The 15,661-nt window shown below is 44.8% G+C and overlaps 1 protein-coding gene across 1 annotated transcript; it reads right to left on the reverse strand.

Moving 5' to 3' along the window:
- Window positions 1-357: 357 nt before the first annotated feature.
- Window positions 358-15,075, reverse strand: SEC11C (SEC11 homolog C, signal peptidase complex subunit). The gene is made up of 6 exons (XM_066353201.1): window positions 14,884-15,075; window positions 9,293-9,402; window positions 4,801-4,950; window positions 2,819-2,938; window positions 1,150-1,207; window positions 358-559 (listed from the first exon to the last, which is right to left on the reverse strand). Exons 1-6 carry the CDS (start codon window positions 14,968-14,970, stop codon window positions 506-508), a joined length of 579 nt encoding a protein of 192 aa, XP_066209298.1. The 5' UTR covers window positions 14,971-15,075; the 3' UTR covers window positions 358-505.
- Between the last annotated feature and the right edge of the window lie 586 nt (window positions 15,076-15,661).

Here is a 15,661-nt window from a genome sequence, read left to right on the forward strand (position 1 = left end):
GTTTTATAAATTACTAAACACTTTCAAATAATGTATCCAACCATTTCAATTGATATCAACCCACAAAAACAAAGCAGATTACACCTTTCCTTCTAAAAGCAGTTTCAGGCTTTACTAATGATCAGAGTCTGCCTGAATAAATAAGAAACCACTCTTTTCGAGGGCCTGTTCATTTCCCCATGAAATGCTACTATATCATTGCAAAGAACTTTATTTTAGAACTTCAGATATCACAACTCCATCGCGGGAACAGTGCACCGTCCCCACTAGCAGACCTCCCCCTCGGTTTAGAGTGACAACCACAAGTGGCAGGTAGACTGAGCAGATTCAAATCAGAGCCCACAAAAGAAAACAGTCTTTACTGATGAATCATTTATTGTGACAAGACACAAACGTCGCCACATTGTTTCCCTTGTACACAGAAAGTGGAACATTTCAAATATATTAGTTTTCCTCTCTTTCAATAGAATTCATTTCAACCTGGTCCCGGGAACTGCTTCTCACCTTAGGATTCACGCTTTAGTAGCACATAGGCGCCCATTACAGCCAAAAGGGCATACTGTAAAGAAAACAGAATGGAAAATTACCGCGAGGTCTACAGGCAAATCTGGTTTGTAAATGTGTTCAGATGACGTCTGTTCAGTCCTGGACCGAGGACAGAATCAAAAGGTGACCTCTTCCCCCATGCCTTGTTCTCCACGTTGCTGTTTAATGCCACACTGTGGTTAAAATCCCAAAAGTACATCAAAGGACTAAGGACCAAACCCCAGCAAACACTGCTAATGCACACTGCTCAGTCCTGTGTGGGCTGCCTATTGTTTTTCAAGTGGTTTTTAAAAAATAACGCCATTTTCACTGACATTGGGAAATTAGCATTACTGCATTGTACCACTTTCTTTGTTTCTTTACATACTTCTGTAATAAAAAGCAGCAAACATATGTGCCGTCTTAGAACATAACACTATGAACATAAAAGATAAAAGTAGCTGCTTTAACTATACAATTGAAATGATTATGTTCATTTGCAGTTATTGACAAATACGCTGCAGAAAAAGGAGCTAGCAAACCGTTTTAAACAAGCTGTGTCTTTATAGCTGCAATTAAAAGCTACAATTAAAAAAAAATACAGACACACATATAAATTCTTACCTTGAATTTTGGGTAGTCATTCATTATTATGGTGACCATGCCAACATACGGTAAAAACCTAAATTGTGAGATAAAAATCCAGAAATATCAGGATTGTGTGTCACATGATAGCAACCTTTGAAAACACTACACATCAGCCTTAGGAAGCAGGTCTTCCTGGGGCTGTCAGGGCAGGCGTCACTCCTGTCTCAAAGGCTTCCTGAGGTAACAGCGTCCGAGCGGACAGCAGGACCAGGTCTGAAGCAGGCACGTGGCTTCGGCTACAAGCACTACTTGTCTCCACCTGCTGCGTTCACCATAACAGGATTCAGACAGCTGAGCCACTGGTACAAATGGAATGGGCAAGTTCCATCAACCTACTTCTTCATTTTTTTAGTGCCAAAGTGAGATTCAGTGGTCTCTCTAAAAGGTATTGTTATAGAAAGCATTTAAAGCACACAGTAATTAGCTTCATCTAGAATCACCATACTTTTCATTCCACAGTGCTTTTCAGATGTAACAAATGTCTGAAAGTATACTAGGCAGTGAATACAAATAAATGGGAATCTCAGAACTTACACCCAAACACGATTACGATCCCAGACAGAGAAGGGTCAGAGCACAGGCTAGCAGATGGTTAGGCTGACAAAATTAACGTCACTAATGGGGAACAAGGTAACACGGCCTTAGCGCCACCCCACACCCTGTCTTCTTTAAATCAGTGGCTTCAACCTCCCACTTAGACAAAGCCTTCACCAGAGTTTCTAAAAATACAGAACTGATGACCAGCTGGAAGCCTCTCATCTCCCTGCACATATTCAAGTGAAATTCAATAGAGTAAAAATGGTTAAAGGTGAGCAGAGAGAAAAAGGGGTAGAAAGAGGCCTTCAGCTACAGTCTGATGAATAACCAGTGCGCTCAGCCTTACCCAGCTGGAGGGATTTAGAAATGATTTTTTAAAAGGCATTTCTAACAAGGGTTAAACATAGAAGGGTCACCAAGAGAGGAAGAGTTGCCTCTTTTTGGTTCTCTGATAAAAGGATATAATCTCTGCTGTCAATCAGAAGCAGAACTCGTTGCTGGAACAATTATGCAAAGATAAATATTAAAAGACTTATCACGGAACTGTTTTTAATAGTGAAAAACAGGAAATCATTTCAATATCAACCACAAGAGGATTAGTTAAATAAGTCATGATTTTCAGGGGAATAGCATATAGCCATTTAAAAAGATACAGATGTAGCTTTGATACTGAAAGCTATTTCCAACTTCCTGTTAGGTAAAAAATAAAATTCTTCTATGTAAAGTTATCTATTACATGTGCCTATACATCTGCATAGGTACAGGAAATATCTAGAATATTCACCAAAGTGTTAAACAGTGGTTATCTCTGAAAGGATTTCTTGTCATTGTTATTTAAGACCTGCAAATAACTAATCTCCAGGTGAGGATTTATTTCAAAAGTAGACTCAAACGCGTGCCACAGATAATATACTTGCATTCAGCTCTAGATCTCAGGTCCTTGGTCAGTTCTGAGCTTTACTGCATTATCACAATATAAACTAGAACTACTCACTGCTCTCCTGACAGACACTCTTTATAATGTATGATTCTATTATCTCAGTTTCTTTGTTTCTAATTATGTTTCTGGTTTCCGAATCTTCTATGTAACTTAGAAATGAGTGCTCACCCTCTGGCTCTTCCCACCACATCCTTCTTCTCCAGCCAGTTCTGGCCTTCTTTGTACAAGCCTCTGTCGTCAACTTCATTATTATCTCCTTTGGTCAGGAATTTGATGTCTCCATTATCTCTGGAAATAAAAGAATGTCTTTTCAAAAATTATTTTCAGCACAGCACCCTGAGAAAAAGATTAGTTTATCTAACACTTTATAACCAGAGATGGGCATTTAGAAAAGCAGTCTAAGATAACCTGATCTTTCCTGGTCTAAGATGATTGCTTTCAGATAATCATTCAACTAAAGCACAAGTCTAATGACAATTTTATAGACTTAAATTCTAAAACACTCAAGTTACCCTGACAACCAAAAAGCACAGCAAAGCACAAGGGCAGCAGTAAAACAGCCATTAGCTTCCAGCATTTCCCTCCTTCTCAGTCCAGCTTGTTAACATGGATTACATTCCTCTCCACTCGAGACATGAACTTGATCGCAGATCACACATTTGAGCACAAGGTAAGTCAAATGCAAGTGTTCTTTGATCTCCCCTCAGCTAACTTTGCCTTGTTAAATGCAGAATGTGTTCATGCATTTTTCCTTCACCAGGAGGTAAGTGGTAAAAGCCAGTTTGCAGAGAAACAGCAATCCCAAATGGCATGACACCAGCGTGTTGAAGAGACATGAGGGATCCATCTCAAACATTCTAAACTGGTGCTTACGGAGCCTTGACACTAGAAAAACAACATTACAGCATTACAAAGCTATTAAAGAACGTCTTCTTTCAATAGACAAATGAAAAAAATGCACTATAATCATCTGATAAAAGCTTAAAAGTCTACAAAGATTTGAAACCATGCCAAAAGGACTAAGCTGATTTGCAGGCACAGTTATAAAGGTAACCAAGAGGATAAAAATCTGGGTGGTCTCACAATTCATGCAAATTATAGCAAGTCATTATTTCCTCCACTCTGAACAGCCACTCATCTTCAGAAATTATTTTTAAATCAGGTGAGAGCGCTGTCACATTATGACAGCTTATTTCTTCATCAGTAAGTTAACAAGTAGACATCAAATAATATTAGTGTATTAACAAATTGAAACAGAGTAATTCTCCTGTTTAGAGTAAAAAGAAGTGAATATTTCTAAGTGTGAACCTCTTTGGGAAACCTGGAAGCAGAGAATGGAATGGGACGCTAAATACCAGAAATGTACAAAGAATTACGGAGCACATACACCCAAGATGAGTAGTAATGTCCTATTAAAAACACAAATATACAAACTAAATTTAATTCCATAACTGGTGCAAGTATAAATGCTACACTAAGCCTGCATAAGAGTAAATGAATAACCACATATAGAAAATGTAACAGTTCCACTAACCACATGACTGTAGTATCTCATGGGAACTTAATGCATTTGAGCTACAAGTAATTGTTCCAGGTGCTCAAAGAGTGTCTTTACAAGTCATCATGGGAGTTTAAAGGCGAGGCAAGGCCAGGCCATCTGTGGGGTGGGGTAGAATAGAATTAATGCAGAGTATGCAAGGACCCCATCATGAGATGAGTTGGGAAAAGGAATTTTCATCCATCCAAGGCTAATACTACTGTTGAGAATGCCACTTGATCCAAAGTGACATAAACAAACAGGTAGCTTTCTATATTTCAGAAAATAATTGTCATATCAAAATAATCCTCAATTATAATGGGATTAGATTTTCTTTGGAACCCCTTCAAATAATATTATGTCATAGTACATTCCACCTCACTATTTTCAAGTTCTTTAACGAATGTCAGTTCATTTAATTCTCATAATTTCAGTGGGTAAAGTATTATCATTCCCATCTTACAGACTAAGTTAAGTAGCAGGTCCAACGTCACCCCACTAACCAGTGCCAAAACTAGACACATAAGCCAGTGCTTCTGTACTTTCTAATCAACAATTAAAACAGTCTTCCAAAAAGTTTACAAACACCAAAACAGAAGTAAAACCTCTTTACTTTTCATGAACTTTGATGACTCTGTGAACTATTGGAATGTCTCGTCCTTCGACCTTAAACACAACGATTTCACCGGCTCTAATAGGGTCTTCCCGGAAATTAGTGAGGAACAGAAGGTCGCCCCTGTGAAAGGCTGGCTCCATACTGCCACTAGAAGGAGACACAAAGACACATCCAAATTACCCTAGGGTCACAAGGTGAGCATTACAATTCATAGTAAATATAATAACTAACACATAAGTTAGAGTTTCCACTTTCATCAATAGGTCTATGATGTATAACAGGTCTATGAACAATAGGCCCACTAGATCTACAAACTATAAAACAAGCCACCGTGTTTCCTTCTGACTGTGCAAGGTGTTGCCATTAAGTGAGAAAGGGGACGATTTCTTCTTAGATTTAAGTCTGAGAAAGGCAGAAGCAGGCCATTCTGTAGTATGTGTTAGATGGAAAAAGAACCAAGAATAATGTGGACCCCTTGACATAAAAGCTGCTGATTTAGCCTTTAGAGTCCATATCTACAAACACATTGCTATTTTCATTCAGAACTGCAGACTGCAAGCTGGTTAAGAGTCAAGAGGAATTAGTCCGTTTTATGATGCATCCCCAGCACCTAGGACATGATGTACTTGCTCAAGGAATGAGACAAACAAATGAATGCACTTAGGAGGATGAGCTTTCACCAGCCAAGCTGAGAGTTGGGACAAATTCAAATCCAAGTCTTTTGACTCCTGCAGCATCTCCTTTGACCATATTCTATAGAATGCCCAAATGCCCAATTCTCACCAATATTTTTGGAGGTCAATAAATGATCCCACAATACCAGTTTAAACCCATGCCAAACATCTTTGCTGGCTTCAAAATCAATTGTAAGCTAGTGGAAGCTGGAATTATCAAAATAGAATTCATTGTATATATGCTCATGCTTTGTTTAATGAATGAGAAAATGAATCAGACCTAGACATATGGCTATCCAGGGGTTGTGCAACCAATGAGGAATGAGTTTGCTGAGGGCTGGAAGGGAGAGAATGAACCACGTTGGTGAAGAAATCAGGAGTTTTTAAGGAAAGTGTGGGTTCACAATGAAAGCATCTCATGAAGCTGGTCCCTGTCACACCTTTACACTGAATGCAGCATGGAGAAGTGCACTGAAGACTGGCCTGTCATTAAGTACCTGCTAATGGGTTCATTTTTTTTTTCTTTTGTATTTTTCTGAAGCTAGAAACGGGGAGAGACAGTCAGACAGACTCCCGCATGCACCCGACCGGGATCCACCTGGTACGCCCACCAGGGGACGACGCTCTGCCCACCAGGGGGCGATGCTCTGCCCCTTCGGGGCGTCACTCCTTCGTGACCAGAGCCACTCCAGCGCCCGGGGCAGAGGCCAAGGAGCCATCCCCAGCGCCTGGGCCATCTTTGCTCCAATAGAGCCTCGGCTGCGGGAGGGGAAGAGAGAGACAGAGAGGAAGGAGAGGGGGAGGGGTGGAGAAGCAGATGGGCGCTTCCCCTATGTGCCCTGGCCGGGAATCGAACCCGGGACCTCTGCACGCCAGGCCGACGCTCTACCACTGAGCCAACCGGCCAGGGCCTAATGGGTTCATTTTTAAGTGACACTGACTGTGGTAATAGATCTAGCAATCAAAAAGATCTGAAAAAAAGGTAGAAAGGACTAGAAATATAAATGACTATGGGGTAAGAGAAAAAAATCATCTAGTACAAACAGATCTGGGTTGTTTTTGTGCCCCAGCATTGAAGTTTATTTTGTCTTCTGAAAATAAAACATAACGGCTTGAGGGTTTTGTCTTCTTTTAAAGAATAATGACTATGCTCGCTTCAGCAGCATATATTAAAGAATAATGACTAAAATGCTTAAGATAATTTCTTCATCTACTGCTTCATCTTCCCTCTTTCAACAGAATTCATGGAGATACACCACAGGGAGATGTTTTTAGAAAGCCACCTCCGTCTGCAATAACAATGAAGAGTTGCATCTAGAGAAAGGGCACCCAGACAGGTCAGAGGATGGGCCTCAGAGGCAGGGCGAGTGCTCTGCAGTCTCATGTCATTATAGTGTCCCAAAAGAAAAGCAGGTCTTTGAAATGCCTCATTAATATCAACTCACATGTGCTTTCCTCAGCGGCCAGGCATTCCCCCAAGGTCAGTGTTCCCCAAGGTCACACGTCTCTCGTGATGCCAGCAGCTTATGTTAACAAACTACATTGCTTTAGAATTGTAAGGGATGCTTTTTTTAAAAGTCCCTACATACGGCCATTTCACAATTTCTGCGTACAAGTGTGCAGGTGTTTGATTTAAGAAGGGCCACAACATCTCGAATCTATCCCTGGCTCTGCCAAAGTGACTGAGATGCAAGTGACCCAGCCTCTCTGGGCCTCAGGCTCCCCATCTGTTAAGTGAGAGGGCCTCTCTAAATCTGAGGCTTTTAGTCAAAGCAAGTACCACATGATTTCACTTAAATGTGCAATCTAATGAATAAAATAAACAAACCAACAAAATAGAAACAGGCTCATAGATATGAAGAACAGACTGAGAGCTCTTAAAGGGAAGGTTGGGGAAGAGGGGTGAAATTTATGAAGAGGCCCTGGCCAGGTGGCTCAGTTGGTTAGAGCGTCGTCCCAACATGCTGAGGTTGTGGATTTGAACACAGCTAAGAGCACATACAATAATCAACCAATGACAGCATGAATAAGTGGAACAACAAATCAATGTTTTTCTCTCTGTGTCTGTCTCTCTCTTCCTTCCTCTCTCTCTAAAATTCAATTTAAAAAAAAGTGGAGGCCCTGGCCAGCTGGCTCTGGCGTAGAGCATTGGCCCAGCGTGTGGAAGTCCCAAGTTTGATTCCCGGCCAGGGCAGACAGGAGAAGCGCCCATCTGCTTCTCCACCCCCTTCTCCTTCCTCTCTATCTCTCTCTTCCCCTCCCACAGCCAAGGCTCCATTGGAGCAAAGTTGGCCTGGGCACTGAGGATGGCTCTATGGCCTCCACCTTAGGCACTAGAATGGCTTGGATTGCAATGGAGCAATGCCCCAGATGGACAGAGCATCACCCCCTAGTGGGCATGCTGGGTGGATCCTGGTCCGGCGCATGCAGAAGTCTGTCTCTCTACCTCCCCACTTCTTACTTCAGAAAAAATACAAAAAAAAAGTGGAGATTAAGGAAAATCAGAAAACCTCATAGGCAGACAACAGAGGATGACCAGAGGAAAATGGGGTGGAAGGAAGTACAAGAGGGTACAGGCAGATAAATGGTGACAGAAAGAAACCTGACTTCGGGTGGTGACCACACAATACAATACACAGATGATGTATTATAGAATTGTACCTCTGAAACCTACATAATTTTATTAAGCAATGTCATCCCAATAAATTCAACTGAGATAAATAAAATTTGAGGTTTTTAATTTCTTCTTTCTTTTAAAAGCCATAAAATCCATCCTTCCAATGAAATCTTACCAGGAATTCTAACATGACACGTAAAGTACAGCTATCAAAACAGAAGCAAGGCCAAGGGGCCCCTGTTCCCTCCTAACCTACCCCCAGACCCTAGGGCACTCCTGGAGCACAGCGTGAATGCCAGTGGCTCAGGGGTCCCTACACTTTCCTAAGGCCCCTGAGTCTATGAAATGCCGTATCCCTGGAAGAGGGCCCCTGGGCCAGCCACAAAAGGGCAGCCGGGTGAAGCTGGGGCCACAGGGGAAACCCATGACATGGGGTGGGGACCCGTAGAAGGAAGGGCACTGGCTTAGGGGCCCAGAACCTGCATGCTGGTCTCAGCCGCTGCAAGGGCCAGCTGTGACCCTGCCCAAGTCACAGCTGTGACCCGCCATGCCTGGACAACAGCGGGGCTCCATTCCCACCCACCGGAAGGCTGTGATCTTGGACACATCGCACAAACAGCGTCCAGAACCGACACACCCGAGGGCTCCCAAACCTGGGTATTCAGTTTCAGATTGATTGTTAATTTCCCCCCTTGGATGATTTTATGGCTATATAACTTAACTAAAGTGTGAACCCTTCTAAAATAAACACGTGCTCTATGAGAGCCATAGCCTGGGACCAGAGCAGCCCCTACAACAGTACTGCAGAAGCCGCTCAAGAACATCCCAGCCACCGAGCTAGGCACTGGGCTGCTCACCTATCTGGCACAAGGAAAACCAAGTGCCCACTTCAGATGGCCTCTGTTTAAAGATCAGCTTGTACACAAACAGTGCATTGACAGCATTTCGTTAAACTCGTTCAGGTGGATGAGAACCCTAAGATACAAAAGCACAATGTTTGCACGGGAACATTCGCATCAACAGGATAACAGCTCTAAAATGGCTGTCGGAAAACAGGAGATTTTCAACAAAAGCCAGAAAAGGAAAAATATTCTCAAACATATAGCAATAAAGACGCATGCGCTTCCAGCACTGAGTCCTGGCGGCCGCGCAGGCCTCGCCGGCAGCGACACCGGGCAGCAGCAGCCCGCGGACCCACCTCAGCACCACCACGATCGGGCTCTCGCTGCCGGTGAGGACGATCAGGCCCTTCCAGATCATCAGCGCCGAAGACACGATCATGGCGAAATTCAGGACCTGGTAATAGAGCTGGAACGAGAAGGCCAGACAGGAAGTGAAAACCAATGGCGGGGCGGACACTAAGCCTAACTTTAAGATAAAAAATGCAAAGCTGTGATGACATGAGCCTTATTCACACAAACCACCAAACTGGGTAGCACTGCCACTTTGGTCCCTGGGATAAGCCTTCCATGCCCGCCTCTCCCTCAGTGAGAGAAAGGGAAAGAAGCCAGAGCACGCAGGGGACCTGTTCTGCTAAGGCCTCGCTAAGACTCGGCTTCCTTCTCCAGGGTTTCCTTCGACCCCGGCAGGGCCCGGCCACTCAGGCCCAGCGCCTGGGACTCGACTCGAGCGGAGCGCAGGGCTGACCCGCGCGCCCAGCGCGCAGTGGGGGGCCACCCGGAACCACTCCGCAGCCCGGGCGAGGAGCCCCCAGAGGAGGCATCGGAGCCCCACAGGACCTAGCAGTGCGGCTCTTCTCTATCTCAAAGCACGCTTGAAAACTCAACAAAAACTTCACACACATGGATGCTTAGATGTTCCAAGAATGGAAAGTCACGTAAATCAATATATAATCCTAAACTGACCTCGCTCTACCTTAGACCTCTTGAGTTATGAGCCACAGGACTTGTCCTTGTCCTCACATGCTTTAGCACCAGGCTCTTCCTTGCTGACAAATGCCTGCCACGCCACCCACGCCTGGGGACTATGGGGAAGTGCAACACGTGCCCCTGTCACGAAACCGTGGAGCTGTGGATGCATTGACCGAGATGTCACCATCCTCCAAGGATCTACAGGGACAAAAGCCACTGTGGCTAGTACTGCCAGAAATGCAAGCCCCTTAGGGCATCTGCGCTTACTGTCCTCTGGATGGCTCCTCGCTCCAGTACCGGCGCTGGTACCGGCCTCAAACTTCCTCTTCACAATGCCTGCGGCTGCCCAGGGCAATGTGAACAGCCACGTGGACGGCCCACCCGACAGTCTGGCCTCTGGACTCCGGGGCCTCCTAATCTCCAACGACCTTTTCCCTCCACCTGAGCCACCCACTCTCAGCAACATACCTGCTCCATCTCCGGGTCCCTAACCCCTCTACCTGGCCACATGTGCCTGTCCAAGGGCTCACCTGCACAGCAGGGCTAGGGTTCTTTCCGGACCCCTCCCTTCACTGTGGCTCTCCACCACGAGCATGCAGGCCCTCGCAGCCGCAGCTGTCTGCACGCCCCTCCGAGAGGCCTGGCAGCCCTACTCTGGTACTTCCAGGAAATAAACCCCCACACCCCCACCCGGGAGAGAAAGTCCTCTGAGCAGAGTGGGGAGGACGCCCAGGGACCTGTTTCTCAGCCTTTTCACCGACTGAACTGATTTCAGCTCCGCTTCCCTTCACCCTCAGTTCCAGAGACATAGGTACTGCCAATGTGTGAGCCCTCGAGGATGCGGTGGCGCAAACTCTGACGTTATTCCTCAGTTTCCCCCACTGCTGACTTAGGATCCTGGCTTTTTCTGGCTGTCAGTTACCATTCTTTCATCTGTGTCCTAGCTTCTACTTGTTGATTGATCTGGTTTCCTTTCCTGGTTACTTATCTTGGAGCAAAAAAAAAAAAAAAAGTAAAAGCTTAAAACTATTAATTTTCCAGAGAAGAAATACAAGTGGTGAATAAACATTTAAAGGGTTCAAACCAAATCCTGCCCCGCCCCCTTTTTCATGCTAAGACTCAGTTCTTGAGAGGCGGGGATACTGGGTTGACCTAACCATTCAGAAAGCAATTGAGTATCAAGAAGTTTCTCTTGGCCCAGTAATTCTACTCCTCTGAATTCAGTGTAAGAGGAAGGCAGATAGCGGACTATGGCCCAAGGTATTTGTCGCAGGCTTATTTCTCACAACAGGGAAAAGGAAATAAATGAGCAACAACAGAGAAATGATGAGTAAATAACTGCAGGTGACTGCACTACTTAAATCAACGCACAGCAACTTTTAAGGACAAGACAAATACTTAAGATATGTTAAGTGAAAAATGTAGGCTGTAGTGGGATCGCCACAAACTATAAAACAGTTTAGAAAATGCACACATGCAGATGCCCCAAGATGCTAACAGGGCTATCTCGGCGCAGTGCAATTATAAACGATTAGAGTTGAGTTTCTTCTTTCAACTATTCTCTATTTTTTTAAAATTCCTATCATGATCATGGATTAATTCCAAAACTGGGTGGGAGGGGGTGTTTAAAGGAAGTGCAATTTGACCAGATATTATACAGTATTGAAATAATCATTTTGAAAAGTATGACACAGCATAGACACGCATTTGATGTGATGCTGAGCTCAAACCTGTCTCCTGCTAACATTACACCTATGTGGAATGATGCAATTCGAGGTGATTAGGAAGGATATGACTGAAGGAGGAGACATAAAAAGTGAATTAAAATAACTGAAGATATTTTGATGTAATAAATGAAAACAGGAAAATAAATGTAATTCAAACTTAAAGTTGCACACCGTCTTTAAAAACACTGGCTATTGTGTCAAGAGAAAATTATGAAACTATCATTAAGTTCCCAGGAGAGCAGAAGAGGAAACGGGGGTCCTAAGCGGATATGTTAAAGTATTGGGCAAAGTGCTGATTTTAAAGTAAACTCGGTCTAGTCACATCAAACTGAAGCTGTTCTTCACTGTGGTTCACTCAAAAACTTCTCCACCAGCTCTGTGTGACTTGAAGGATTTGATAAATAAACTTTGTTTCACTATGAAGTTGCAGATCTGATTAGAAAAGCCCCAAGCTGTGGTTTTAAACAAAGACTGTCATTTTTAGAGAGGTTTTCAAACCATCAGGCTGCACCCTGAAAAGAGCACATTATAAAACTTTGCTTTTACTTAATAAAGACTGGATACTAAGTATGTGTTTTCCACTATGATTTCCTATGCTAGAAATATTCATTGACGGGAAGTAAAACCAACTTTAAAAAAAACTTCCTTTAAGATATCTATTTGCTAAAGAAATGGGCAATCATACAAAAACCTAAAAAGCTAACTGCAAAAGCACAGATCACACTTCCAACAGCCTGTCTCTAAGGGACCTGCCAATCTGAGTCTGGGATCAGAATCCTGGAACCTAGAAACATAATTTTGATTGAACTACTGACAAGCTGACTTGAATAAGAAGGTGCTTTTGCTATTCATCTTTGCCTACCAACTTTGTATGCTCGGCACTTAATAACCCAGCAGAGTTTAGAAGCAAGCCCACACTCAGTCTTTGTCAACCAAAGATGAAATAAACAATGTCTGAGGGTTTTAAACAAACATTTGAGACCAGATATTCTGGCTGACAGAGCAGCAGAAATGCCAGTAGCTGTATTTCTTCCTCTCTTCCTCACTGCAGAAACAAAGAGTCCTTGTGTTTGCAATGTGGCTCTTGCCTTAATTAAGAGCAAGCAGGGGCAGCAGAAAAAGCAGATCTCACTTCCAGGACTGGTGGAGCATGCCTGCCTGACAAGGTGTCACAGCACACTATTTTGGAGAGAAAGAGAAAAAGAAACAGTCAAAAAGACAAAGCTTAAAAAGTAAAAAAGTACCATGAGGCAGCAGATTTGAGCTCCCGAATATTAATTAGGTTAGAAGACTAGCAAAACATAGGCAATGCAACAGCTACTAATAGGCCTTATCATGGACAGTGCAAATACACAGAGCTTTCAAAATGGCTTAGGAATTGATACATTCAAGCCTTCTCTGAGAGTCTGCAGTTATGACCATCAGTCATAATTTAGAGACACTTTTAAAACCAGGCCAATTAAGTCTAGATGTTTAAATAAAGCTCTGTTTCCTGGAGGATTTTCTTGAGGACAGTATCAATGCCCAGACATTAGCTGTCTGTTTTTCAAGCCCGTGATAATCACTGCCACAACTCATCTGAATCACAGACACTCCTAGGAGCTCATCAGCTATGCACACCTAGAAACAACCTGATTTTCCTAAACACAGTTCTTGAAATTCAAGTCACCAAGCTCTCCCATGTTACTGCACTAGTCTGGAATTCCACGTGGGGAAAAACAAACAAACAAATCATATGCCTAAAGGATTAAGCTATGCCCTGCCATGGGCACTGCCTCACTCCTCAATACAATAGGGCAAATGAAACAGGATGCCATCAAAATCATGAGAATTAATACCATTTCCAAAGACAATCACAAGTTCCTACTAGGAAAGTTGCATTTTTCTTAGCACACTTTATTATTAGTATCAATAGAAGCATTAGCATCCATTAATATCCATCATGGTGTTTGTGCCCTACAGGTCTTCTAGATCAGTGGTCCCCAACCCCCGGGCCGCAGACCGGTACCGGTCCAGAGAAAGAATAAATAACTTACATTATTTCCATTTTATTTATATTTAAGTCTGAACGATGTTTTATTTTTAAAAAATGACCAGATTTCCTCTGTTACATCCGTCTAAGACTCACTCTTGATGTTTGTCTCGGTCACGTGATACATTTATCCGTCCCACCCTAAAGGCCGGTCAGTGAAAATATTTTCTGACATTAAACCGGCCTGTGGCCCAAAAAAGGTTGGAGACCACTGCTCTAGATTCTCTATCTAGAAACTTACAAAATCTCATTTTGCTTCCCTTCTAGTCCCTACTCCTTTTGCTTTATATTGAAAAGAAGACCCAAAAGAGTGAGCTAGACCAAGAGCTGACTAAGAAGAGGGCGAGAAGGAATTTTTCCTCTGAGGTCACAGAATAATGAGGAATCAGCCCCAGCTGCGAAAGACCCCACACTAACTGCCTCCTACATTCAAGATGCAACCAGACGGCAAATTCTGAGAAAGAAGTTAGAGGTACCCGACACTAAGATAATACTGTAAGTCAACTGTACTTCCATTTTTAAAAAATAAAGAAGTTACAGACTCCCTTCTGGAGCACTGATTCAGTCCACGATGATGAACACCAACCACCACTTAGCTCTCCGGGCACAAGGGACTTTGTTTAGTCCCATCGCATGGGCAGAAACCACTTTCCAGGATGGGCAGTAGTTGCTCAGGGAGGCACTACCGTGCAGCTCCCCTGTTAGAAAGCCTCTCCTTCCGCGTGCCTTCCATCGGCAAGCTGCACTCCTCTGGGCGTCAGGCCTCAGGAGCCCCGCCAGAAAACCGGTTCCCCCTTCCGCCGGGTGGCCCTTTAAATACTTGAGGACAGCTGTCACTCACAACCGAGTCAACTTTCCTCGCTTTCTCAACCACGTCTGACATCCATAGGACTGGATTCCGTTCTCTTTCCTCTCCCAGCCACCCTCCCCTAATTGGACTCTTGTCAGTGCAAGAGAGCACACCCAAGTGCCCACACGTGGGTCGGTGCGGACTCGAACCCAGGGCCTATGAGAACGTGGCGCGGGAGTCGCGTGGCGCTGTCCATGCCGCAGCCCCAACCCGAATGACTCCCCCTAATCACAGCCAGCCGGGGTCTCGGTCCCGGTCCCGGTCCCGGTCCCGGCCCCCGGGCGCGCCCCCCACGCGAGCCACCGTTACCTGGCGCTTGTTCATCTTTCTCAAGTCCCCGAAGATGTCCAAGCCGGACGTGGGGAGACGCGTCCCCACAGCGCCCCCACGCACCATGCCGGGGTCTCGGGGCCAAGGGGGGCCCGCGAGCTCGTGGAGTCACTGACAGCTGCGGAGCACCGGACGGGCCCCCGCCCACCAGCCCCGCGTCCTTGCCGGACACGTGAGCAGCGATTCGCTCAGGCATCTGGGAATCGCAGTCTCGCGAGTCTTGGCCACCAGTGAATCTGGAAGGAACCGTGAGGAAGAAAACTACGACTCCCAGAACTCCGCGGGGCAAGAGCCTCGTCCAGTGAAGACCCACTGCTCCTGGGGAGGGCAGCGATGGGGCTTAGGAGCTTGTCCGGCCCTTCTAAGGGATTCTAGGGGAGCAGGTGATCCTGTATTTCTCAGAGGTAACTCGGGGAAGTGACTACTCAAGAGGAACAGAATTCCCCAAGACTCTGGTCAGGCGCCAAGAGGACACCTAAAGATTCCTCGCGTTTACCTAGCCGTGTATCTTGGCCATTGGATGACTGCACAAGGAAGGCGGGGCTTCTACCCTGGGGCGGGCTCTGCTTAATTAGGGAGGAGCCTAAAGATGGGCATGGTGGGTGGGCAGAGCTTGAAAGAGGTGGGACTTTTGTAGCCTCTGGGTTCTGTGCTCTTCAAGGATAGTAGGATTTGAATGTAAGGGAGCAGGAGGATACAAAGATGTAGCCCAGGGGTCAGGAACCTTTTTTACTGAGAGAGCCATGAACGCCACAAA

This window comes from Saccopteryx leptura, chromosome 11 (genome assembly GCF_036850995.1).
Source record: "Saccopteryx leptura isolate mSacLep1 chromosome 11, mSacLep1_pri_phased_curated, whole genome shotgun sequence".
NCBI lineage: Eukaryota > Metazoa > Chordata > Mammalia > Chiroptera > Emballonuridae > Saccopteryx > Saccopteryx leptura.